The sequence below is a fragment of the Schistocerca gregaria genome, chromosome X, assembly GCF_023897955.1.
Source record: "Schistocerca gregaria isolate iqSchGreg1 chromosome X, iqSchGreg1.2, whole genome shotgun sequence".
Taxonomy (NCBI): Eukaryota; Metazoa; Arthropoda; class Insecta; order Orthoptera; family Acrididae; genus Schistocerca; species Schistocerca gregaria.
The window spans coordinates 124,263,503-124,291,155 of record NC_064931.1 but is presented as its reverse complement, the minus strand read 5'-3'; the positions used below and the strand labels follow the sequence as shown (position 1 = coordinate 124,291,155).

General features: G+C 42.9%; 1 protein-coding gene across 2 annotated transcripts in view; it reads right to left on the bottom strand.

Annotated features, from left to right (window-relative positions):
• The window catches only part of LOC126298790 (serine protease filzig), a 141,645-nt gene that overhangs the window by 5,064 nt on the left and 108,928 nt on the right, over positions 1–27,653 (bottom strand). The window contains exons 5-7 of one of the 2 annotated variants that reach the window (XM_049990251.1): positions 24,919–25,114; positions 15,740–16,005; positions 9,337–9,491 (exon numbers count right to left, since the gene is read on the bottom strand). In XM_049990251.1, the coding sequence (XP_049846208.1) occupies positions 9,337–9,491; positions 15,740–16,005; positions 24,919–25,114 (617 nt within the window). Of the gene's footprint in view, positions 1–9,336; positions 9,492–15,739; positions 16,006–24,918; positions 25,115–27,653 lie in introns of those variants that run through there. The other variant, XM_049990252.1, reaches the window with a different exon arrangement.

The following is a 27,653-nucleotide window of genomic DNA, read 5'->3' as shown; positions in this document are numbered from 1 at the left end:
TACTACCACTTCCACTTACCTATGGCCTGGAAACTATGATTCTGACTAACGCAAGTGCACCTAAACTAAAGCGCTCATAACAAGCCATGAAGTGACATGTAGTAGGTTTTAGCCTCAGGGACAGCATTCGACCAGAGAGCGTTAGAAGGAGAACAAAAGAAACAGACATACTAGAGATAATTACAGGCCTGAATTGGTAATGTGCTGGACAGGTATCTCGACAAGATCACAGCAGGCCTCCTTAGTTGAGTGGTAATGTACTTGCCTACCATGCAGTGGGCCCGGGTTCGATTCCCGGCCACGATGGATATTTGCTCCGCGCGTGGACTGGGTGTTGTGTTGTCTTTATCATTACCGGATCGCAAGTCGTCCAACGCGCCATCACCTGCAATAAGACCTGCATCCGGCGGCCGAACTTTCCCGGATGAGGCCTCCCGGCCAAAATTGCCATACGATCATTTTTCACAGCAGGCGCACCCCTAGAATTGTTCACTGGAGACCATGGGACCACAAGAGAGGCATCGGAAGACACCAAAAGAGTTGGATTGATGACGTGAAGCCGGTGGCTGGAACACGATGGTAGTAGGTGGCTCAAAATCGAAGCCAATAGAAAGATGGCTATATGCAGCAGCTAAGTGAGATAGGTTGAAGAAGAAGAAGGTGTTGTGTGCACCAACTGTGCAATAATGTGTTTAACTAGCAATGTGTGAAGTGTTTAGCTCAGCCACGAGATCGTTCTGTGACCTTTTTTATTTTCATTTTTTACCATGACTTGGGCCCATTATTTCAGGTTATCATGAATATCAAGAATTTTTATTTCAACAATTTCGGTGACGAGTGTTCCCCTTCCTTTTAGATCTTAATGATGAGTGTGCTGAGGATTCTCTCCTCTTCCGATATGACAACAGCGGTGTTCAGATTGCTGCACGCATACTGTCCTGGTTTGAAGAACATTCAGGTACTGTGCTATACCTTGACTGGACCATTCAATAATCCGACCTTAATCCAATAGCAAATGTCTGGGACTGTTTGGAACAACAGGTGAATCGTAGCAGTCAGCATTCCCATAGTTTGGTCACTCTATGGAATGTAATCGCCTATTAGTGGCGCCTGTTATCTGGATATAGCACATTCGAAGATGGTTGTGGACTGACATAGAATTGTGGTCGTTTCATGGGAGGAGACGGTATTACACGGTACAGTAGGACCTCTATAACCCAGAATGCTCGAGTATATGTCAGCCGAATTATCGAGGGCAGCTTTAAAAATCTACTTAAAAAAAAGAAATAAGCAAAATCTGTCGTTTTGACGAACAAAAATAAGTAACTGTTATTTATCAAAGACAATGGGAGAGATCATAGAATAAAATAAAGTCATGTATTACTTTCCTGTAAAAATAAAACTGAGTTATATCCGAATACTGTACGGCTAGGTAAATCTGTTTCAGTTCCAAAATTTTAGAAAAATTCAGAACACAAAAATATTTTTTGTACGCCACTTGCAAAATATAAGCATTACCGATTTGAAAAGGTCAGTAACAAGGTAATGAATAAAAACTGTTACCAACAATTTGCTGCAGTTTAACTGAAACCGCAGTCCTTAGAAATAGTGCAGATATCTGACGTAGTCGAGGACTCGGAATATGTCGGATTGATATATACCAATGTTGGTGTAGGTGAAATTTTCTTCTGAGCCCTATGAAATATTGCAGAAATGATAACTCGTTTATGGGGCAAGCAGCTTTTTATCAAAATTTATTTTGTATCATGAGCAGGTTCATAACTTCAGAAGTGCTGTATTGTAAGGCCTCAGTCGTAGAGATTAGTTGTAGGCGTTTCTTCTTCGTCACTCTCAGTTTGTGGTGCCCCCTGAGGGTTGAAAACACTACATGATATCACATAATCAGTCAGCTCTTCTTCAAAAGTTAAATTTCTGTAACTCGTGCTATTCAGAGTGATCAGTTGTTGTCTCATCATTTACATTGTTTTCGATCTCGGCTTTAAGCCACAGTTTTCTCCAGGCTCTGTGCAGTGTTGTATTTTTCACAGAGTTCCAAGCAACTGCAGCTGTGAGAATAGCGTTTTTATGTTAACATTGCTCAATCTGATACAATACAATGACTTAAGTAAATAATTATTGAGTAAAACAGCACAGCACTGGTGCAAATGTAAGTACTGTAAATTTATGTCTACTGATCGAAGAATCGTTGATGCTAGCACAGAGCTAACAATGCAGCTGGCATATCTTGGCGAGACCATAATCGCTCAATGGGGCTTGTTGTTACAAGGGCTGTTGATATTTTTAAAAATATCGGGAATCCGATAGATCGATATTTAAAAGAATAAAATTACATGACCTCGAGATATAGAAAAAAGTATCGATATACAAATGGAAGCCATTCCGGCCTATAAAAATATCTGCCCCACATTGTAAATATACTGCTGAATTAGAGCTGTATATTTAAGTTTTGATTTATTATTAAATATTCTGTAAGTCAACAAGCTAGCAGCCTGCCTATCTACCTCAGAGCAAGAATTCAAAGGAAAACGATGCACGTTCAGGCTTGGCGATAACTACGAGGGTTGACTGAAAAGTAATGCCTCCACCCTCGTAACTCTTCAACAGTTGGCAGCAATGTATGTGGCAGTTACTGGCTTGTTCCGTAACCTCTTCTTTACAGCACCAGTTGGCGGGAAGTCTTAACACTGCACGGTTGTGTTATTACAGTGTAAAGTATGGAGCCCTGCGCAGTCGGTCGGTCAATGCCATTTAAGCAACGTGCAGTCACGGAATTCGTGACAGCAAAAGGTGTCACAGGAAAGGAGATTCATCAGAGAATGAAAGCAATTTATGGTGATTGTGTTGATGTGAGTACTGTGCGTCGTTGGGCGAGTAAGTTTAAAGATTTTGAGGCGGGAACATCTGACCAGCGTGTCAAACAGAGTTGAACGTCCTGTGACAACAACCACCGAGTTTCACAAGCAAAATGTTGACAGATTTATTCAGAACGTTCGTTGTATCAAACGTTTCAAATGGCTATGAGCACTATGGGACTTAACTGCTGAGGTCATCAGTCCCCTAGAACTTAGAACTACTTAAACCTAGCTAACCTAAGGACATCACACACATCCACGCTCGAGACGGGATTCGGACCCGCGACCGTAGCGGTCGCGCGCATCCAGCCTCTAGCGCCTAGAACCGCTCGGCCACATCGGCTGGCCGTCGTATCGCTCAGAGAGAAATTGCAAGCACAATCGGTCTTTCACAAGAACGCGTGGGTCACATTATTGCGATCGTCCTGAATCAATCTGTCGTTGACATCGTGAAATTGACTGTCGCTTGGTCTCCGGATCATATTGATAGCACGAGGCCCCATCTCTTGTAATTATGCCGATATCCAACAAGGCGTGACCATGGTGCTTCGAGCGATTCCCCAAGAGGCGTTTTCTAACAGCTTTACAACCGACGGCAGCAATGTGTTGTTGCTAATGGTGATTACGTAATTTGAAGGCCAGTTAAGGTTTTTTGTTTGTAACTTTGTTCCGTTTATTTTCTGAGACCATTCATCGATATTTTCAAACGCACCTTGTACGAGATTTTTCACGTGTATCATCAACAACATAAAATCATTAATAGAACGAAAAACCAGTCCAAATTGCAAATATTTTATTTTTCATTAGATGACTAGTTCCGTGCCGAGATCCAATTTCAAATCAACATGAAAAACTCGAAAATGGCATTTCCGAAGATGTCGAAAAATATTAAATATACGTTTATAGTGCCTACAGATAACTCCAGCATTCTGAAAGTTCATAAATTCATTAGTATCTGCACTACTTGATTTACCATTTCTGTTTACAAACAGCTTACGCTCTGAGTCTTTTTTTCGTATACGGTATGTTTAAATACTGTCGAAGACTGTACACGTAATTAAAATATTTCATTTTTTCGGTCTATTAATACCGTTCGCATGCTCCACAGATGCATTATATGCTTTAGAAATAGCTTTTCCGGAACGAAAATAATTCTGCAGATATTCATTATAGTAATAATTCTTTCTTCACTATAATTTTTATTTGAAATATTCTTACTTTTTGGCATATGGGCGTGCTGCCAAGACATACAACTCACTCTGTGGCATGAAACCATCAGTCTATCACGAGTTATAGGTGGCTCTCAGGAACTCAGTGAGTCACTTTGAGGGGCAATAAGTCGCACACAGAGCATCATTTTTTGTTGAGGAATGTTTTTTAACACGTCGTTTATGAGTAATGCACATGAATGAAGTATTAGTCATAATATGCAATCAAGTTGTAATTAATTTCATGTGCAGCTGGGAATGTGGGTGGTGTAGAGTTGGAAGACACAAGCCAAAAGTGTCATTCTGCCGATTCTGTCTCTTGTGAGCACCTTGACCACTTCGTCTTGCTTTTCCTATTCTTGTACGTATTTTGCCATTATAATGTTCATTACGGGTGACGTAAATCAAAACAAATACACTGACGGAAATGGAAACTGTTACGTCATGTGCATCTAACAGTGCGCTACCAAAACGACACCCCAGTATTTAGAGGCCTGTGGGATATATTCATTCAAATTTCATCCTTCTGCTAGCTCATTTTAAATACACAAAAATGTCAGTGCTGTGCATGGAGAATGGTGTGAGTACATGATGGATGTTTGGAATGCCTAATGTTACTGGGACTTCTAAGGTGGAGATAGCTACACAGCATCCACAGAGAATGTACACTTGTAGCTTACCGACATATTTTGGGCTTCGAGACAGATCAAATCACTGGCATGGGGGAACATCGGAGCCTCAAACCGAAAAATTGCGCGGACTATTGGCTGTAGGACAATGACTGAGGAACAGATGATGGACGAGATGGACTTCGGAGGGGCACAGGTCTTTCCACAAGAACGGTACGTCAAGAAGATCGTAGAATTGTTCAGCTGGCTCTGACAAATAGACGGATGACAACAGCTGAGTTCGGGCCAGAGGTTTAGTCAGAGTGTCACTACGAATCACCGAGAGCAGATTACTGAAAGCTGGGTAGAAATTTCGAGTTACCATGCTCCATTTAACGCTGACAACATACTGCAGACAACAAATACTTGCATGGTGTATAAACAGAGTCAACTGGAAGAATGAGCGGCAACTTATGGTGTTGATCGACGAGTCTCGCTTCTGTTTGTGGCGAATAGATCAACGTCAACGTGTCCGCAGTCGACTTGGTGGAATATCAGAAGAAGCAGCGATTCTCGAGACCGATATCTCTCCAGCTCTTAGAATCGTAATTTAGGAAGTCATTGGATATGAGAACAGCACTGATTTTATAATGGTTGAAGGCTCGCTGAATGCCCACCAATATGACAATAATTTTAACGCCTGTTGTCGTATCAAATTTCCAATTGGCATACTCCAACAAGATAATGCAGGACCCCATACTGCAGTTCACAACACAAGCGTCTTGACCATGAGTGGTGTGCCAGGTACTCTGATTTGTCATCCATAGAGCATATCTTCAATGCGTTGGGAAGAAACGTACCTTCATACCAGTCGCCAGACAGCAATTCATATGAACTGACTCAGCCTGTAGCTCAGGCACGGCGAGAAAGTCCTCAAGATGACATTCCAGTGAATGCTGTTTGCTTCCATACCTCAACGAATATAAGTGTGTATTCGTCCCCGTGGGGTCACATTTGATTCTCATATTGATGAAGGACATTAATTCGGTATAGAATGAAAGTTTTAATAATTTAATAACCGGCATGGGATAAACATGTCCAAAAATTTTCGTAATATCAGACTGATCCTTCATGGTGTACAACTTACTAGTTTTAGTTTAAATGTAAAGTTCTGAAACTCGCATACTGCGGTTTGTATGAGCTCGCGTGCTACTGTGAAGCGAGGAGCAAAGGAAGAGTCACTCGTCATATCCTTCAATATCTAGAACAAACAAACGAGAGCGTTAGGGTTAGCTGTAAGTCAATTTGTCGAGGGAATTCCAGAAGCAGAAACAGTGCTCCCAGTACGGCCAACGTTATCAGTTGCCAGGACAGAAAATATCTGCAGGATGTATCATGGGACTGAGGCAGAGAGAGGAAATACGACACCAAAAAGTTTTATTTTACCATCTTGTCCAGTAAGCATTACTCACTCACCTTCGTAGCTACTTACAATTATAATTCTTCTGATTTTTAACCTTCAGCCGATCTTACTAGTTTTAGTTTAAATGTAAGGTTCTGAAACTCGCATACTGCGGTTTGTATGAGCTCACGTGCTACTGTGAAGCGAGGAGCAAAGGAAGAGACACTCGTCATATCTATCAGCTTCAATATCCAAAGAGAAAACAACCTCTTACCAGTAACTTAATGTATTTTATCCACGCCTTCGATAAAGAGCCGTTGTTCATCTTCAGGGTGTTGTTAGTGAAAGGCATGATGAGACAACACTTGATTTTCAGTATATCATGTTAGAAATATTTGTGTAGACATTGTGACCATCCAATTTTGCACCTCGTTTGGAATTCATGCAGTGGCTTCTCCATCAAAAAGGTATTGTCTTACACACACACACACACACACACACACACACACACGCACACACATCTTCTTCACAGATGAGACCTATATCACACATGCTGGTTATTCTGAAGGGGCCTACATCACACGTGCAGGTTATTTTAAAAAGTCTGAATAGTCACATCTGGAACTATGAGAATCTATTTACGATTTACTGTAAAATCTCACCAAGGAAGCTTTCCGGGACCATTTACTCTGGGATAGTTCGAAATCATTTAGGAAGTGCACTTTTCCCAGCAGTATTCACTGCAGCAGTGTACTCTCAGTTTCTGCATACCACTCTTATGAACCTTGTGCATGCATTACAGCAACTTCTGGTTCCAGCACATTCCAACGTCGCTGCAAGAACAAAGTTATCTGTCGACTTCGGGGAACGGCAGGTGTTCTTGGGTGGTCAGTGTGATAGTCTGATTTAACGCATCTCCTTTTTCTTCTTGTGTGAGATATGTAGAGGGCATAGTGTAGATCATTCCAAGTTCCATCACAGCTGTGCTGTTTGCCCCAACTAACTATGCATTTCACGATGTGAAACAGAATAGTTCCATGTAAAAATGTATGTATCATATGGCACTGTGGATTGGTGTTTCCCACAGTGTGGGTTCAGCCACCTATCGGAATGGGTATTCTTCCTCCACGTACGCTGGCCCTTCCCTTTGCAGATGTATGAGAGTTGTGACTGTGGTGTCACCGCCAGACACCACACTTGCTAGGTGGTAGCCTTTAAATCGGCCGCGGTCCGGTAGTATACGTCGGACCCGCGTGTCGCCACTATCAGTGATTGCAGACCGAGCGCCGCCACACGGCAGGTCTAGAGAGACTTCCTAGCACTCGTCCCAGTTGTACAGCCGACTTTGCTAGCAATGGTTCACTGACTTCTACGCTCCCATTTGCCGAGACGATAGTTAGCATAGCCTTCAGCTACGTTATTTGCTACGACCTAGCAAGGCGCCATTATCAGTACTATTGATATTCTGAAATATGTAACGTCAAGAACGACGTCCATCATTAATGGATTAAAGTTAAGTATTCCACCAGCTACGTCCGTTTTTCTCAATTCTAATTCCCTTGTCATGTTCCAGATTCTCACGCTAGCCTGCGTGAGCTAAAACGCGTGCATTTCGGCCTCCTTTAGTAACACGGCTGGCTATCCTGCCAACCACAACAGTGTCGTATGAGCATTTGTGGAGTGTGGGTGAGTGTTATGTTCGTGTTGTTTGATAACGATGAGAAAAGGGAGAGAATGAAATCCAGTACCAGTACGTAGCGTACTCCTCTCCAATACCACTAACAGGACCCCCGATCAAGGAGTTCCCATCTGACGGACGGATCACCATCAACCAACTCGTACCCTCGCTCCCTGAGACATTGCGAAGGGGACTGGAGTTCAGACCAGGACATTAGCGTAAAGATTAGTGATCAGGAACCTTACACCATAAACTTGTTCGATATCAAGCAAACTATATCCACAATTAGTAACAGCGCCGCATTAGTTTTAAATTAATACATTAAAAGTATTTTTACAGTCTGTAACATATGTTTGTCACTACTCCTGTGACCCCATTGTTGTTAGTCTCTTGAAGAAGGCAATTGTATTAGCCCAACTCTGCAGCAGTTTCATGGACTGACGGGTAAGCATTGGTGTTTATAGACCAAACGGAAGTATGTGAGCGGCGTAGAAGTCAGTTTTATCCTTGGGAGGCTCTAGATAACTTTTCAAGAATTAAGTGACTCTTTTAAACTGGCCAGGCAACGGCTTTCCCGCAGTGGATACACCGGTTCCCGTGAGATAACCGAAGTTAAGCGCTGTCGGGCGTGGTCGGCATTTGGATGGGTGACCATCCAGGCCGCCATGCGCTGTTGCCATTTTTCGGGGTGCACTCAGCCTCGTGATGCCAATTAAGGAGGTACTCGACCGAAGAGTAGCGGCTTCGGTCAAGAATACCATCATAACGACATAGAGAGTGGTGTGCTGACCCAGCGCCCCTCCTATCTGCAACCTCAAAAAAAAAAAAAAAAAAAAAAGGTTCAGCACTATGGGACTTAACTTCTGAGGTCATCAGTCCCCTAGAACTTGGAACTACTTAAACCTAACTAACCTAAGGAAGTCACACACATCCATGCCAGAGGCAGAATTCGAACCTGTGACCGTAGCGGTCGCGCGATTCCAGACTGTAGCGCCTAGAACAGCTCGGCCGCCCTGGCCGGCTCTGCATCCTCCACTGAGAATGACACGGCGGTCGGATGGTCCCGGTAGGCCACTCGTGGCCCGAAGACGGAGTTTTTTTTTTTCACTGGTCACAAAGACCGTTTCAAACAATACACGGAAGTCAACGATTTAAGTGTGTGAATGTCATGATGTCGTGTGGGTAGCTCTCACACCACACATTCAATGTTTTGCAGTTCGACTACATCGTATTCTAAATCGGTTAGCCAGTGGCTTCATTCGTCAGATCAAGACAAACTTACACCATTTGCAACAGCACCTTCTGTCCATCAGCGAAATGTATTCTTCATATTCTATCTTCAGGTTGATGACCACTTTGCTTTTGGAACAGATGCAAATTTATCTGTCTTGTAGTAATATTTGAAGATCAGCCTTCAATATTTTTTAGTACAACGACAAATACGTTATGACTTATTTTACAAGCATTGATACACCATTACTAGCGTAAGAGGCAAGAAGTTGACCGAACTGTGTAGTGATATGTTAAAGTAAAATACTTCTGTAATGTAGGAAACTATGTTAGTTACCTCGCAGGAGTCCTTTTGGCCATTGGCATATCCGGCGCACAGGAAGCTGTTGAGGATGACTTTGGAGTGGCCGGCGGTCTGGAACATCTCCTGGCAGACGCTGTTCTCAATGACAGGCACCTGCACCTCCTGTAGCACACTCGGCACTCCGCCCCCTGAACAAAACACGCACAAGTACGGTCAAAACAGTCGTAAATAATGATTACTGGCAATCTCTGAATTCATTAACTAATACACAGATATATACTTCGCCATAGTCTTCTACCATCTCATTAGTACTCCAAAAACCCTTCAAACAACGTAACTCATCATCACAATGGCAGATCTGTGTAGCGACAGGTTCAGCACCAGAAGAACACAGCACATTACATACAGATTAATGTTGAGACTTAAATTGAAGATTTTCAGTTAGAGTCTACACGTTTCCACGTGTACAGCTAGCAATTGCAGGGTTATTCATAAGAACCCTTGGGGTTTCAAAAGATGGCTGAGTGAAAACTGTAAGGAATACTGAAAAATGACACCTATCAGTTGATAGAGCACTGGATTACAGGCGATCTATATGAGCACCGTTTGTGACCGGCGATCATCAACATGTTCGTGCAAGAGATTTAAGTCTATCCATCGCTTGAGCCTTGTCCCGCAGTTACGCAGATTCAGCAATTGTTAATCGGATTTGGCATGTTACTGTTTAAGGGGTGGCAAGATGCCCTTCCTGCCACCACCCCGTACACCCTGAGACGGAATTAGTGTACCCCAACTGTCTGCGTCGAGTGTAATCCGTGGAATAGTGCGAAAGTGTTCAGAGGTCTGCGAGCCGTGTAACTGTGGCGGAACCCGGAGTCAGCCCGGTTATTCACCTAGCGGGATGTGGAAAACTGCCTAAAAACCACATCCAGGCTGGCCGGCACACCGGCCCTCGTCGTTAATCCGCGGGCCGGATTCGATCCGGGGCCGGTGCGCCTACCCGAGTCCAGGAAGCAGCGCGTTAGCGCTCTCGGCTACCCTGGCGGGTCGTGCAAGAGATTTTAAGTCCCTGACACGAATTGTCCAGAGAGGTGACACAGCAGCGCGCTTTGGAACTCTGTTCATTGGGTTGCCTATCTGCAGGCGGGGACTACAGGGTTTGGAAACAAAACAAAAATGGAAAAACCGTGAGAAATGCATACTTGAACATGAATGCATGTGCTAGCCAAGCCTGTCGATTTCACTGTTTTAACTGAATATGAACGGTACCTGTGCAATGTCCTCAATACGTTGCAAGCGTCAGTCGTGGTCACAATAGTGTTCTGCGTAGTTGTGAGTGCATTGTGTCAGAGATAAGTGAATTGGAACACAGTCAGATTGTTAGTGCTCTTATGGTGGCTGCTTCCGTAACCAAGGGAACCGAAGTGGTCGGTGTTTCAAGAGGCACCCTATCGAATCAGGAAAACATCACCCGTTATGTCACAACGCAGAAGAAACTGTGTGTTAAGTGATAGTGACAGACGGTCATTGAAGAAGTTTGTGGCGAAATATAAGAGGACGACAGCAGCAAAAGTGACTGCAAATCTGAACGTCGCACTCGCGAACCCTGCCAGCACCAAACCAACACTAAGGTAGCTCGATAAGTAGTGAACTGTAGGGTGAGGTGGAATTCGAAAGCCACTCATCAGTGGTTCAAATGCCCATAAGAGGAAAACATTGCGCCGAAACCATAAAACCTGGACTATGGAGCAATGGAAGAAGGTCATTTGGTCGGATGATTCTCGTTGCACACTGTTTACAACTTCTGGCCGAGTTTATATCTCAATATTGAAACATGACTGGGATCAATGATGTTTCGGGCAGTCCACGGTAGTCTATGGGCCCCGTGGTTACTCTGCTAGGTCGCATTACCCGCTAAGGATAATGTGAACATTTTGGCTGATCAGGTCCAATGTTTGTTCCTCAATGGTGATTCTGCATTCCAAACAACTGGGCCCCTGTCGCGTAGCTCACATTGCCCAAGACTGTTTTTGTGAGCACGAGGATGAAGAGTCGCACTTTCCCTGGTCACCACAGTGACCACGTCTCATTATTATTGAGCCTTTGTGATCTACTTTGGAGACAGGAGGGCTTGATTGCTACCCATCCCATCATCGTTAACTGAACTTGCCACTATTTTGCAAGAAGAGTGCTGTTAGATTCCCTTGAAACCCATACAGGACCTGAATTTATTCATTCCGAGACGACTGGAAACTGTTTTGAATGCCAACGGTTTTCCTACACCATGTTATGCATGGTAATGTGTTGCGTCTTTAGTGTTTCCATATTTTTGTCGAGCACCTGTAAAACAGCGCTGTCTCAGAGAGGTTTCGTCATTTGGCAGTTGTATAAGTGGCAACGAATTCATCGGTGGTCTAACCTCGATGAAGGTGTAATGCTCGGGCGAGAAAGAGTATTATCTCGATTTATCCAAAGAGATGTGAAAATTACCGAACTACAGTTTAATAAATCACTGCTGCAAAATACTAACGCGAATTCTTTACAGACGAATGGAACAACTGGTAGAAGACGATCAGTTTGGATCCCGTAGAAATATTGGAAGATGTGAGGCAATACTGACCCTACGGCTTATCTTAGAAAGTAGATTAAGAAAAGACAAACCTACTTTTTTAGCATTTGTAGACTTAAAGAAAGCTTTTGACAATGTTGACTGGAATACCCTCTTTCTAATTCTGAAGGTGGCAGGAGTAAAATACAGGGAGCGAAAGGCTATTTACAATTTGTAAAGAAACCAGATGGCAGTTATAAGAGTCGAGGGACATGAAAGGGAAGCAGTGGTTGGGAAGGGAGTGAGAAAGGGTTGTAGCCGCTCCCCGATGTTATTCAATCTGTATATTGAGCAAGCAGTAAAGGAAAAAAAAAAAAAATTCGGAGTAGGTATTAAAATCCATGGAGAAGAAATTAAAACTTTAAGGTTCGCCGATGACATTGTAATTCTGTCAGAGGCAGCAAAGGACTTGGAAGAACAGTTGAACGGAATGGACAGTGTCTTGAAAGGAGGATATAAGATGAACATCAACAAAATCAAAACGAGGATAATGGAATGTAGTCTAGTTAACTCTGGTGATGCTGAGGGAATTAGATTAGGAAATGAGATACTTAAAGTAGTAAATTAGTTTTGCTATTTTGGGAGCAAAATAACTGATGATGGTCGAAGTAGAGAGGATATAAAATGTAGACTGGCAATGGCAAGGAAAGCGTTTCTTAAGAAGAGTAATTTGTTAACATCGAGTATAGATTTAAGTGTCAGGAAGTCGTTTCTGAAAGTATTTGTATGGAGTATAGCCATGTATGGAAGTGAAACATGGACCATAAATAGTTTGGACAAGAAGAGAATAGAAGCTTTCGAAATGTGGTGCTCCAGAAAAATGCTGAAGATTAGATGGGTAGATCACATAACTAATGAGGAGGTATTGAATAGAATTGGGGAGAAGAGGAGTTTGTGGCACAACTTCACAAGAAGAAGGGATCGGTTGGTCGGACATGTTCTGAGGCATAAAGGGATCACCAATTTAGTGTTGGAGGGAAGTGTGGAGGGTAAAAATCGTAGAGGGAGACCAAGAGCTGAATAGACTAAGCAGATTCAGAGGGATGTAGGTTGCAGTAGGTACTGGGAGATGAAGCAGCTTGCACACGATAGAGTAGCATGGAGAGATGCATCAAACCACTCTCAGGACTGAAGACCACAATAACAACATCCAAACAGTCGTGAAGAAATCACACGTAGCACAGTCGAAAAAGCCGTTCAGGAATTAATCTGGCACGATGAAGGTGAATCATGGAAGACGTAAGACACAGTGGCTGACAAGTATCTAAAGCTTCCTTCGTCTCCTGCACTTAATGTAGCAATGCAAGACCCAATTTTAGGCGGACTGCGTACTACAGACGTCTTCACCTTTCTTCTACTTAGGAACTGATTGAGATTTACGGGTTCTCGCCTCCCGTTTCTAATGTGAAATAAATGGTGATTAAGCGTCCCCGCAACGATGAGGTCATTTGGGACAGAGCACATGCTCCGACTGAAGGATGAGGGGGAAGCAAATCCACTAAGTCTTTTCTAACCCATCCCGAAATTTACCTTAACCGGATGAGAGAAGCCAGTGGCAGTCAAAATCTGGATGCCCGGACGGGACCTTGAAACGTCGTCCTTCCCGGTGCCTTAATCTCTGTTCCACCTCACTCGTTCAGCCACTAAAAAGGCCACCAAGGACTTTAAATTCATTCATGACAAGTTTTTCATCAGTCTGAAGAAAACTTCTGAGCAATACAAGTATTAAGGTACTCATGTTACCGTATAAACAGACGTCCTTTATGGTTCCATAATGTGAACGACGACTTGATTTCTGTGAACCCGCAGATTTCCTCCTGGAGTTCTGAGGCGAGCGGCTGCTCGAAATGTTTCCTAACAGTTTTCAATGTTTCCTGAAATAGCGCACATTTTCAAAAGAATGTTGTTCTTAAAATACGGCTTAGTCGCATCAGAAGACTTTTTGATCATGTGCCAGACTATTTTCTCAAGGAGTAAACCAAAGATCAACACGTCAACGACTTTCAAAGATATTAATAAATCTGAAACTTTATCTTTTTCTAAATTTTTAATATTCGGTTGAGGTCGAGGACGTGATTGGCAGAACACCAGCTCGATTTCCTCTAAAAAGGGGAAGGAATCAGACGGGGAGTGTAGAAATAACTTCAGATACCTTGTTCAGAAGTGTCTGGGCATGATAAAGGCGAATCGAGGCCATCCTGAGACAGGATGACAGTACGAGAATTAGAACCCATATTATTTCGATCTGGATGGTTGGTTGGTTTGGGGAAGGAGACCAGACAGCGAGGTCATCGGTCTCATCGGATTAGGGAAGGACGGGGAAGGAAGACGGCCGTGCCCTTTGAAAGGAATCATCCCGGCATTTGCCTGGAGCGATTTAGAGAAATCACGGAAAACCTAAATCAGGATGGCAAGACGCGGGATTGAACCGTCGTCCTCCCGAATGCGAGTCCAGTGTATTTCGATCTGGAAAGGACGTTGTGACCCAGCGTCATCATAGTAATAAGTTACATCTAGCGATGTTACCTAGCGAGGTGGTGAAGTATTTAGGAGGAGTTGGTTTGAAAACCTCGCCAGACCACTCAGATTTGTGTTTTTCCTAATTTACGTAAGTTGTGTAAGGCAAATGCCGGTATGGTTTCTTTGAAAAACACATCAGTGACTTCTTTTCCTATCTTTGTAGCATATCAGACTGTTCAGTTTGTAATGATCTCGTCATCAACAGAAAGTTAAGTTGTAATTTTTGAATTGTTCTAACGAAAGTGAAAAAAATGGCAATGAGCACTATGGGACTTAACATCTGAGGTCATCAGTCCCCTAGAACTTAGAACTACTTAAACCTAATTAACCTAAGGTCATCACACACATCAATGCCCGAGGCAGGATTCGAACCTACGACCGCAGCGGTCGCGCAGTTCCCGACTGAAGAGCCTAGAACTCCTCGGCCACGCCGGCCTTCTAACGAAGGTGACATCAAATCTGAACCCCTGTAGAGAAAGTTATAGTACTGCAAAAATTAGTGAATTAGATGGTAACATCACTGTATACAGTATGAACCTGAACTCCACCAATATAATTTCAGAGATTGATGAGCGATATTTCCTGGATATCTTAGTATAAGGGGCCATGATCTTCGGTAGCTTGTTACAAAGGTACTGTATTTCATTTGATATCTTACCCCCATTATTTTTTTTATCTGTGCTGCAGTGAAAATATCTGTATATCTGCAAATGCCGACGGCATGTGCTGTATGTTTCATACGGAAGCAAACTATTTCCATTCACTGACAGTACTTCATGTTGACAACAGAAATGCCCAGTTTACTCATCGCTCACAAGTTTGCATTCAATACTTCTCGGTTCGCTATCAGATGTGTTTTTCCGGCAGTGTTAGTTGTACGTTAGCCGTGATACACAGCAGTACGGATACGTTTATTGATGAACACTTGGCCGATATGTACATCATTTATGGTACACTGGATGAAATGGAAGGGCGGCCTAATGACGCTATTTAGAACAGAGCATGGCACTATGCCTAGGCACCTATGAAAGACCTAATCTTCAGTCTTAGTGACCGCATATTAAAGGCATGTTCACTGTACTGTGTTTTAGGTATTTTCACAAAAACAAAGGCAACTGAGATAACAAACCAAGTGAATAGCAATTACATTATTACTCTAGACAGCGAAGATTATGGATATCTTACACCAAAATACTCAGAAAATGACCAAGAACAAACTCCGAACTTTTGTCGATGGAGTTTAACACAGTCTTCTGCGTAAAGTGGAAAGGAATAGACAGATGGCGAAACAGTAGTGGAGATACTGACCGTATTTGAGGCGGCCCCAGCCGGTGACCGTAGCCATGCGGCCTGTGAAGTCTTCGTTCTCTCTGGGCATGCAGATCGGCACGATGTGCTCGTCGAACGTCACCGGATAGTCCATTTCCAGAAGGGCGAGGTCGTTGGCGAACGTAGCCGCGTCGTAGTGCCGGTGAACGATTACGCGCCGCACGTTCTTCGTCACGGATCGCTTCGACTCCAGCTCGCCCGTGATATCGTACTCGCCCAACACCACCACGAGGTTTGCCAGGAACCTGCAACGCGCCGCTCATGTTAAAACTTGTCTCCACACCTGCTTCTCCACTGCTATCTTGCCGGCTCGTCTGTTGCTTTCCTCGCATTCGATCGAGGAAGCGCGCGTACACACACACACACACACACACACAAATGGTTCAAATGGCTCTGAGTGCTATGGGACTTAACTTCTAAGGTCATCAGTCCCCTAAAACTTAGAACTACTTAAACCTAACTAACCTAAGGACATCACACACATCCATGCCCAAGGCAGGATTCGAACCTGCGGGCGTGCGGTCCCAGACTGAAGCGCCTAGAACCGCTCCTCCACCCCGGCCGGCACACACACACACACACACACACACACACACACACACACCACAAATACACACACAAGAGTGTGTAAGTACACGTGATCAAAGTTTTCCCTCAGCCTGCTGTTGACAGGAAGTGTGCAGTTAGAAAACTTTATGAATCAGTTTCACCCAGCCCAATTGTCTTATTCTCATGCAGGTGACGAAAAATGGAATCTGATGTTCGCCAGATGAACATGAGATGAGACCCCCTTAGGAGAAACGTTTTTTGTGGGAGATTTCAATCTGAAGACTGACTGGATGCAGTGATCCACGTTAGTATATCCAGTGCAAGCATCTTCATCTCTGCATAATTATTTCAACCTATATCCACATGAAGTTGCTGACTCTAGGCAAGCCTTGGTCACCCTCTGCAATTTTTACTCCACACATTTCCCTCCCTTACGAAACGGGTGATTTCTTGAAGGCTCAGGATGTGTTCTATCAACCATCTCCGTGTTTTAGCCGGCTGGAGTGGCCGAGCGGTTCGAGGCGCTACAGTCTGGAACCACGTGACCGCTACTGTCGCCGGTTCGAATTCTGCCTCGGGCATGGATGTGTATGATGTCCTTAGGTTAGTTAGGTTTAAGTAGTTCTAAGTTCTAGGAGACTGATGACCACAGCAGTTAAGTCTCATAGTGCTCAGAGCCATAATTTTTTTTTCCACAACACAATACAATATCTCTTCATGAGTTATCCGATCCACTCATTTCCCAAGCTTTTATCCTTTTGTTGCCTTTTTGTTGTGTTGATAAAAAAAACGCCAGAAACCGGCTATCTGGAATATTGGGGCCAAGTTCAAATGGTTCAAATGGCTCTGAACACTATGAGACTTAACATCTCAGGTTATCAGTCCCCTAGAACTTAGAACTACTTAAACCTAACTAACCTAAGGACATCACACACATCCATGCCCGAGACAGGATTCGATCCTGCGACCGCAGCGGTCGCGCGGTTCCAGACTGTAGCGCCTATAACCGCTCGGCCATCGGCGGCCAGCGGGGGCCAAGTAAACACATCTTCAGCACCACATACGTGAACTAGCAATTTTGGAAATCGTAAGTAACACCAAACGATAATTTAACCTCACGAAACTTGTGCTGCAGTAGTTGGCTCTAACCTCAAAAATAAAAGAGAAACGTGAGAAAACGTAACATAGTTACACACACGTAACTACTACATAATGCATTTACACAGGGTGTTAGGAAATTCCGTTTAAAACTTCTAGAACTTGTTGAGGGGAGTGAGTATGCAATATTTTGAACAATAATCCATGTCCGAAAAGGTACCGTTTTTGTGTTGCAGCCGTTTGAAAACAATTTTACTAGGTAGGTATGCAACAGGATAGTCATGATGGAGGGGGGCTGCTTGCATCGGATTGACTGATGTTATTTGACGTCCCTCCTACCTCTCTGACCTCGTTCAAGCCTCATTCATGTGAGCATTAGTTTTAGAGCAACATCGTTGAGTACACGTTTGCAGAATACGCCAAAATGATCTTACTGTGTAGCGAAGCTCACGGTAACGGAAGAGTTGCTTGTCGCCTTTACCAAGATCATTATCCACAACGTCCTACTCCATCGAATACTCCTTTCGCCGCAATTACACAATTACTCCGAGAAAGGGGTACCTTCACTATCAGCAGGCGTGACTGTGGTGTTCCAAGGAGATGCCGCACATCCGGATTGGAAGAGTGTTTGAGAAAGGTTATTAAGTTTCCTTTTTGTTTCTTAGCTTATTAGTAAGTGGAACCGTAGGACAAGTAAAACAAGTGATGTATTGTGTCACAACTAATAAATAACTTGTAAAAAGGGTCGCCTTTCTACCTTATTATCAAATGATTGTAGTGCGGAAATGGTACATTTCCGGACATGGGTCCCTATTCAGAATATTATTAACTTACTCCCCTCTACAAGTAATAGAAGTTTGTAACGGTAATTTCCGGATATCCTGTACAAAAACAAACATGTTTTCAGACCACTGAAGACGCTTTACAAATAAAAGAAACGAAACACGTATAGCAAAAAGCAAACTGCCTTTCATTTAGCTGCAAGGATGTAACATACACTATGTGATCAAAAGTACCCGGACACCCACAAAAACATACGTTTTTCATATGAGGTACATTGCGCTGACACCTACTGCCAGATACTCCGTGTCAGCGACCTCAGTAGTCATTAGACATCGTGACAGAGCAGAGTGGGGCGCTCTGCGAAACTCACGAACATCGAACGTGGTCAGGTGATTGGGTGTCACTTGTGTAATACGTCTCTACGTTAGACTTTCACACTCCTAAACATCCCTAGGTCCACTGTTTCCCATATGATAGTGAAGTGGAAACGTGAAGGGATACGTACAGCACAAAACCGTACAGGCCGACCTCGTCTCTTGACACAGAGACTACCGACAGTTGAAGCGGATCGTAATGTGTAAGAGGCAGACATCTATCAGACCATCACAAAGCAATTCCAAACTCCATCAGGATCCACTGCAAATACTGTGACAGTTAGGCGGGAGGTGATAAAACTGGGATTTCATGGTCGAGCGGCTGCTCATTAGCCACACATCACGCCGGTAAATGCCAAACGACGCCACGCTTGGTGTAAGGAGCGTAAACATTGGACGACTGAACATCGGAAAAACGTTGTGTGGGGTGACGAATCACGGTCCACAATGTGGCGATCCTATGTCAGGGTGTGGGTATGGCGAATGCCCGGTGAACGTCATCTGCCAGTGTGTGTAGTGCCAACAACAAAATTCGGAGGCGGTGGTGTTATGGTGTGGTCGTGTTTTTCATGGAGGGGCTTGCACTCCTTGTTGTTTTGCGTGGCTCTATCACAGCACAGGCTTACATTCATGTTTTAAGCACCTTCTTGATTCCCACTATTGAAGAGCATTTCGATGACGGCGATTGCATCTTTCAACACGATCGAGCACCTATTCATAATGCACGGCCTATGGTGGGGTGGTTAAACGACAATAACATCCCTGTAATGGACTGGCCTGCACAGAGTCCTGACCTGAATCCTATAGAACACCTTTGGGATGCTTTGGAACGCCGACTTCGTGTCAGCCCTCACCGACCGACATCGATGCCTCTCCTCAGTGCAGCACTCCGTGAAGAATGGGCCGCCATTCCCCAAAAATTCTTCCAGCACTTGAACGTATGCCTGCTAGAGTGGAAGCTGTCATCAAGCCTAAGGGTGGGCCATCATCATATTGAATTCCAGCATTACCGATGGAGGACGCCACGAACTCGTAAGTCAATTTCAGACGGTCGCCCGGATACTTTTGATCACATAGTGTAACTGCATGAATTTTAAAGCAATTAGGAAACTACAAAAAATGGAAGAAAATGACGATGTAAATTGATATTCGATGTTAACAAATTTCTCTATTTAAGAAACGTCTTTCTGGCTACTGCCAGTCTGTCTTTCCAATCCTCTGTACTTCCTACATCGTCAGCTATTTTGCAGCCTAAATAGCAAAATGAATCTCCTTCTTTTAGTGTCTCATTTCCTGATCTAACTGCCTCAGCATCACCTAGTTTAAGTCAGCTACATTCTATTCACATTATTTTACTTTCATTCACATTCATCTTATAACCTCTTGTCGAGGAACTGTCCATTCAGTCCATCTGAACTTCCAGTGCCTACAGTTTATCTCAAAAATTGAAAGTAAAGAAATTACTAAATAATTTAATTTAAAGAACGGCTAGGAATGTTGACCTTATATGAAAACTAAAAAAAAAGTACCTGATTCAGTTGCAGTTTTTCTGCAGTGATTCGTTCGTCATGACAGCATAAAGTCCCAAGATCCTTTAAAGATGTACAAGCTTACAGATGATATATTAAGTGGAACAGAAGAGACAGTGTTTTTTGCTTTACAAAGTTGGCTGTGTTGCTCATTATCTTAAAAGAATGGACATAATCAATCCATGCACTTTTAACAAATTCGAAACTCATGAAATCTGTACAATAATAAAATTGTTATGGCGATGACCACATTTCCCTGCCTGGAGAGGATGAAACAAATTCTTGGTGAAAAAGAGTACACGTGTAAAAACGCGGAAAGGATAATAGAAGCAGTGATCAAGTATGTGGTTTCGACAAATAGTTGTCATAATAATGGACACTGAGAGGTGATTAAGAAGGAACAGGTCCTCAGGTAATATTCTCATAAAATAAGGTAGATAAATTACCAGAAAATCAGAAATGACACTAAATGTAGTATGTAAAGAGCTTAGTACAATATGATATGCAGATGGCTAAGTGGATAACCCATAATGATAATAACAATTACTACTACTATTATTACCACTAATACTCTTACTGCTACTACTACTACTAATAATAATTTCAATGAAGACATTTCCTGTGCGTTCGCAAACTTCTAACTTTTTCTAAAAGAGGCGACTGTCTCCTGGACTCATACCATTCTGATTACAGTCTATAAGACGGAACAAAAATTGCGTAATCAAGAATAAATTATTGGAGAGAAATGAAGTGCCATTGTTAGTATAACTGATGATTTCAACAACAAAGCATCAACATTTTCTGAAGTAAAATCAAATAAGAGCTTCAGCACATCACAGAATTGAATGAAGGACCGCGTTGATAAATAACGAACTAATGCCTGCATCGGCAGTGCATGCCAAAAACTATAAATTTAGCCGAAGGCATTTATAGAGTCACGCTAATAACAGGTTGCATATCGGACAAGTATCGTTTGCATTTGGTTACAATGATGGCCACATTAGCCCCCAGGTGACGAGTATGCTTCTGCGTACACTTTCTATCAGGTGAGTGTTGAACTTAGTAGTGAGATGGACCCTGGATATCGTTAGCCATCTCAGTTATTATAAATTGTGTGTGTTCCTCAGAGGAACTGATATGTTTCGAAAGTTTTAAATCTAGGCTCAGCACGTTCCGAAGCCTACATGTGAAATCGAAAATTCCCGCTCAGTCACTTTTTACTCAGAACGCTGAAACCTTAAAATGTAAGGAGGCCAGGCATTTGTCCTAAGAGATTTAGGAAAACCACAGGAAACTAAAATCTGTAGGACAGGACGGGTATTTGAACCGCCGCTTACCGGAATGCGACTTCAACGTTTTACCCCTATGCCACATGGCCCAGTCGAAATATTCTTCTTTGCAGAGCAGATATTGGTTCTCATTTTTCTTTTAATTTTAGAGCTAACATGTTGACTGTAAACGAGTGGAGTAAGACTATTTGTCACCTGACATAAAGATGCTTCGCAGAAGTCAATGCATCTGAAATGTCTGGGATCTAAAGAGGAAAGGATGCAACACCCCGAAAAGACACCGAACACTTGTCTACATTGATACCTTGGTGTAGCCTCACTCTGGGAATATCTCAGTTTCCCGTGTGTGCAACAGCGAACGAGTATTTCTGTCAGCACCTCCAGGTCTTCCTCATCCCTATGTAATTTTGATATCTTTCGTCTATCTCATCTCCTAATCTTATCTGATTATCCTTAACCTTCTCCAGACCAATCACCAGTCAAGTTATTATCCAGAATTTTTTTTTTACTGCTGTCACACATTCCTATTCGCTGACGTTACAAAAGTAGGGAGAATTACTCGACACAATGTTAACTAGACTGGCGTTTCTGAAATATCATAAATTTATTACTAAAACCGACACACTGCAGGGACGAATTACTGACTGGAAGTGAAGGAAGAAAGGTTCTGAGAACATGTGTCCGGAAATGCATCGTTACGGTGGTAGATGGCGCCGACGAATAAAAGTTCCTTTGACTGCATGCCATGTGTTCCTTGTGTGTTGGAGCTTGTGTGATTGACGCAGCGTCCTGCAAGCAGCAGAATGGTCCGGTATTCATGCCGGGTACAAGCCCAGACGGTGTTTGTGTACGGCCTAACAGATGGAAATGGTCGAGAGACAGCACGGATATATCAAAACAAGTACCCACATAGACACCAACCACATTACACAATATTCAAGCCTTTTTATGGCGTTTGTATGATCATGGGTCCTTTCACACCGCGCAGGGAGGCGGTGGACTGTGCGTACTCCAGATTTAGACGACCAGGTTCAACAGGATATTGACTCCAAGCGAGTGGTCCGGCAACATGGTGTAAGACAAAGAACTATTTTGTGTATCCTGCATGACAACCGTTACCATAGCTGTCAGCTGCTACGAGTGCAGAGATTATCAGCAGCAGATTTCCCTCTACGGAAAGGATTTTGTCGACGGTTTTTGCACCAGACCATCACAATTGTGGGATTTCTGTCATCAGCCCTGTTTACCGACGAAGCAATCTTTACCAGTGCTCAGGTCATCAATATTCACAGTCGTCATTAGTGGGGTACAGACGATACTCGGGGAACCGTTGAGGTGTCTCATCAGCGTCGGTTCAGCATCGATGCGTGGGCAATGATACTTGTTGACCACATACTGGACTGATTATTATTCTGCAACTCCTCGACAGAGGAACGTACCTAGACTTCCTGCGGAATACTCTGTCCGGGCTGCTTGAGAATGTCCCTTTGGCAATACGAAAGGCTATGTGGTTTCTGCATAACAGAGCACCACCCCATTTCCGCATTACAGTTCGCCGACACCTCAACATCTCCCCCGGACTTTTGATAGGACTCGGAGGCCCTATAGCATGGCCTGCTAGATCACCGGAATTGGACACCCTGGAGTTTTACCTCTGGCGGCATCTGAAAGGCGTTGTGTATACTGAACCAGTTCCTGATGTGCAGACCTTTCAACAGCGTGTTCACGAATCCTGTGACGCTATTCGAGGAGAGGTCGAAATGTGCAAAAGAGTGCATCAATCCACGTTGCGACGTTGAACGCGTGCATTGCATCCCATGGGGGCCATTTTGAACATCTGATGTTACGTGGATGCGATGCAGCTCTGTACTGTATTCCGCGACGATATGTTGTCGTTGCACGCACGCTGTTCATTTCTGGACACATATTCATAGTATCTCTTTCCACCATTTCCAGTCAGGATTCCGTCCCTGGAGTTTGTCGGTTTTATTAATATTCACTCTGTATACATATTATTAATGTTATTATGTACTGACAATGTACTTCACATGCTGGAAAGATTGCTGCATCCATTAACACTATTATTATTATTATTATTATTATTTACTATTTTCGCTTATTCCCATTTAATGAGAGCGTTTGAACTTGAATTCCTTTATGATGATTGTTTATGTTTTTTCTGAGCCCAAATTTTCTTCATGTGTTCACTGTGTTGTTTCTTTCACTCCGCTGTCCATTTGCATCCTGGTCTCTTCTGTGTTGTGGTTTTTTGATGATGTTCCAGAATTCAGTTCTATTATCTGCATCGTTTACTGTTATGTGTGCTTGTCTGAGGTCCTCTTCAACTTATTTTATCCATTTTGTTTTTCCCCTGCCGGAGTTGATGACTTTAAGAATTCACTTTGAAATTCTGTTTTCATTCATCCTGTGGATATGTCCATAGAACTGCATTCTTCTTTTCCTTATTGTATCCGTAATCTCCTTTGTGTATTTATATAATTCTGATGTTGGTCTCTTCTTCCAGATTCCTTGCTCTTGTACCGAGCCAAAAATTTTCCTGAGAATTTTCCTCTCTTGTTTCTCTATTTCTTTGATTTTAGTTTTCCCACCTATCTGTGTTGTTTCAGATGCATACAGTGCCTCCGTAAGTACGACAGTGTTGTAGTGCTTCAATTTTGCGTTAATGGATATGGACTTTTTGTTATAATAGTTCCACGTGAGTTCATGTGTTTTCTGTAGTTTTTTATTATTTCCTCATGGGCCTTTAGGCTGATCCCTGATGGCTGGATGATTTCTCCCAGGTACTTAAAATGTGGTACTTGTACGATTTTCCCATGGGTTGTCACAATAGGCAATTTGTCGTTTGGCACTCTTTCTATGTACTGGGTTTGCAGACCAGTTCTTTGTGCAATTTCGTGTAACTTCTCTATGGCGTTAGTGACTTCTTTTCTATTATTTGTGAGAATTGCAAGGTCATCTGCAAAAGCTAAACACTTCACATTGAATCTATTATCTTGTCTCATGCCAATTTGGATTCATTTTGACTTCTTCTGCCCATGTCCTGATAATTTTTTCAAGAATGATACTAAAGAGTAATGGTGAAAGTCCGTCACACTGTCGCACCCCAGTTTGGATTTCAAATGGCTCAGAGGTATCCCCCATAAATTTAACCTTGGAGACTGTGTCAGTTAATGTTTGCCGAATGATTGCTCTTGTCTTTCTGCCAATGACGAATTCTTCCAGCGTGTTGCAGAGCGCTACTCTGTCTACTGAGTCGTAGGCCTTTTTAAAACTATTATTATTATTATTATTTATCGCTCATGTAGTGCGCATGTTATGCTGAAAACTCACTACAAATGTATGGTTCGACGTAAGAAATGGCCTGAAAGCCATAACACTGCCAAATTAAACAAATAAATAAGTAGCATATCATAGTGTAGCATTGGGTGTCACCTCAAAATGCCATCGCTTACTCGTATCACTGTTTGATATTTACGTTTACGTTGGAGTATCGGCGTAAAGAGGTAAGTACTGACCCTGGCTGGCAGTGGGCGGCCGTGATGACGAACTTGTTGGTGATGAGGACGCCGCCGCACTTGTTCTTGGTGAAGAGGCCAAGCCACGTGGTCTCGCGCACCAGCGCCTGCCACGGCCACTCGCCGAACGTGGCGCCCTTGCCGCCCACGATGCGTCCCGTCTTCACCGTCTGCATCAGCGGCCGCACGCCGCACTCTGCAACACAGCGTCATCACACAAGCTTCACTTTATTGACGGGAGACATTCTGTTGCCTAATTACACTGCTCGTCATTACAGCTGCAGGGATAGCAAGTAACGAAAATTTACCTATGTTGCGTATACAATATAAATCACAAACAGGGTCTCACAGGGTTGAATTTTGGGTCCACTCCTATTCGTTATATATGTGATTGTTCTTCAACTTAACATTCAATAAGCAGAATTGGTACTTTTGCAGACGATACTAGCGTTATGATAAATTGCATTAGAGAGAAAGCAAAAGAAGAGACTGTAAATGATGTTGACAAAATAATTATTTCAAGATTATCAGAAAATTGACTCTTCCTAAATTAAAAAAAACACACTATATTCTGTTCTGTACAACAAACAGGGTCATACTAACATTGGTGTAGCAAATGAGCAGGAGTCAGTAACTGGAGTATAATGCTCCACATTTTTGAGTTTACATTTTGATGACAACTTGAACCTGAAGAAGCATATTACTGTGTTTCTCAAACAAAGAAATCAGCTGCTTTTGCTATTCATGTAATTGCTAATCTTGGAAACAAGCAAATTTACTTTTTGGTATATTTTGCATATGCTCACTTAATGTCTTATGGAATAATTTTCTGTCTAACTCACCACTTAAAAAAGAAAGTATCGATGGCACAAAAACGAGCAGTAACAATAATATATTGTGTTTACCCATTAATGTCCTGTTGGTACCTTATCAAGAACCTTTGCTTTTCAACTGCGCCGTCAAAATACATACCAGGGTTATTCGGAAAGTAAGGAACGATCGATCGCGAAATGGAAAATACACTGAAAAGCTGATGAAGCTTTGCACAGATGCGTTGGGCACAGTGTATAGTACGCCCATCGATCGCATCATGTCGCTATTTTCAGTTCTGAGCTCACAGTGAGAACGTAAAGATGGCTAGAAATTAGCGTCTCCCGCCAATTATGAGGGCCTGGCGAAAGATTTCGCCTGAAGCTATGCAATCCACATAACGTAACTGTCATGCGGTTCTTTCTACACGACAGTTCTCGACCGCACTCTGCAGGGGCAATGAAGATGCTCCTGCAGCGTTTTCGATGGGAAGTGTTTGATCACCCAGAATACAGCCCGTAATTGGCTACCCCTAGGGTCTATCTCCGCTCAAATGAACCGCTGGCTATGAAGACAATATTTTCACACAGACAACGAGCTGCAAATCCAGAGTAGAAAATTGTCGAAAAACACTGGCGGCTATCTTCTATAACGAGGGAATTGAAAAGTTGGTAAAACTCTACGACAGATGATTAAGTCGGAGCGGCGACTATGTAGAGAAGTAGCTGGAAGGTGTACCTAACCGTTGCAAATAAAACAGTTTTGATCTTCACTGTGGTTTCTATTTCGCGACCTATCGTTCCTTACTTTCCGAATAGCTCTCGTATATCCGTTTACGAAATTAGTCATAAATAATCCGTGACAGTTTGAGAAAAACAGTGAGATCCATACCCACAACACCAGAGTGGAAAAAAGACCAGCATTACCTATTATTAAAGCTGCCAGTGGCTCAGAAAGGAGTTTAATATGCAGCAATAAAAATCATTGAGCATTTGTCCAATAACATAAACGTTTGGCAGGTAGCAAAGCAAATTTTAAATCTAACGTAAAATAATTTCTACTGGACAATTCCTTTTTAATCCATGGACAAATTTTTATTTAAAAACTGGTAGCCTGTAAAAAAAAGCTGAAAAATAAAAGAACTGAGAAAACACATGCTTGAAGTGTGGCTGCATGAGTAGGACTAAATAAATAATGTGTGTATTAATGTTAATGCTAATCATGCATAAATATCATGTAAACTCTCTCGTTCCACATCATTTCGATAACGGAATCGTTCAAATGATATAGGGAACATGCAACTAACTAAATAACTAACTAACTAGTAGGTGATTTGGAGGCATACGGAGTGCGCAACTTAGTACACGGAGTTGCACCTAAGGCAACAAGAACGGTTGTAACCCGGTTTGACATCATGACTTACTGAGCTTAGACGACAGGTATTGGTACGCCATTCAACTCCATACCAGAGTTCATCAGCAGCACAGGCTGGCGCGTGTGCCCTTCCAGACTCTCACAAACCACGACCAGTCATATGCAAAATGTACTGGCCAGGGCAACAGTCGAATACCCACGGTATTCAGTGTGTGTCAAAGGTATCCATACTACACACTCGATCTACCTCCAGAATTCAGAGCTGAGCGAGGTGGCGCAATGATTAGCAAGCTGGACTCTCATTCCGGAGGACCATGGATCAAATCAGAGTCCACCCATCCAGATTTAGGTCTTCCATGACTTTCGTAAATCGCTCTAGCCAAATACCAGGATGACTCCTTTGAACTGTCACGTCCTATTTTCTTTCTCCCATCCGAGCGTGTGTTCCGCTCCGTCTCCAATGACCTCGATGTCGTCGCGTCGTTAAACCCTAATCGTCCTTCTTTTTAATTCAGAGCACATAAATACTGTATCACAGATTTTTCAACCGT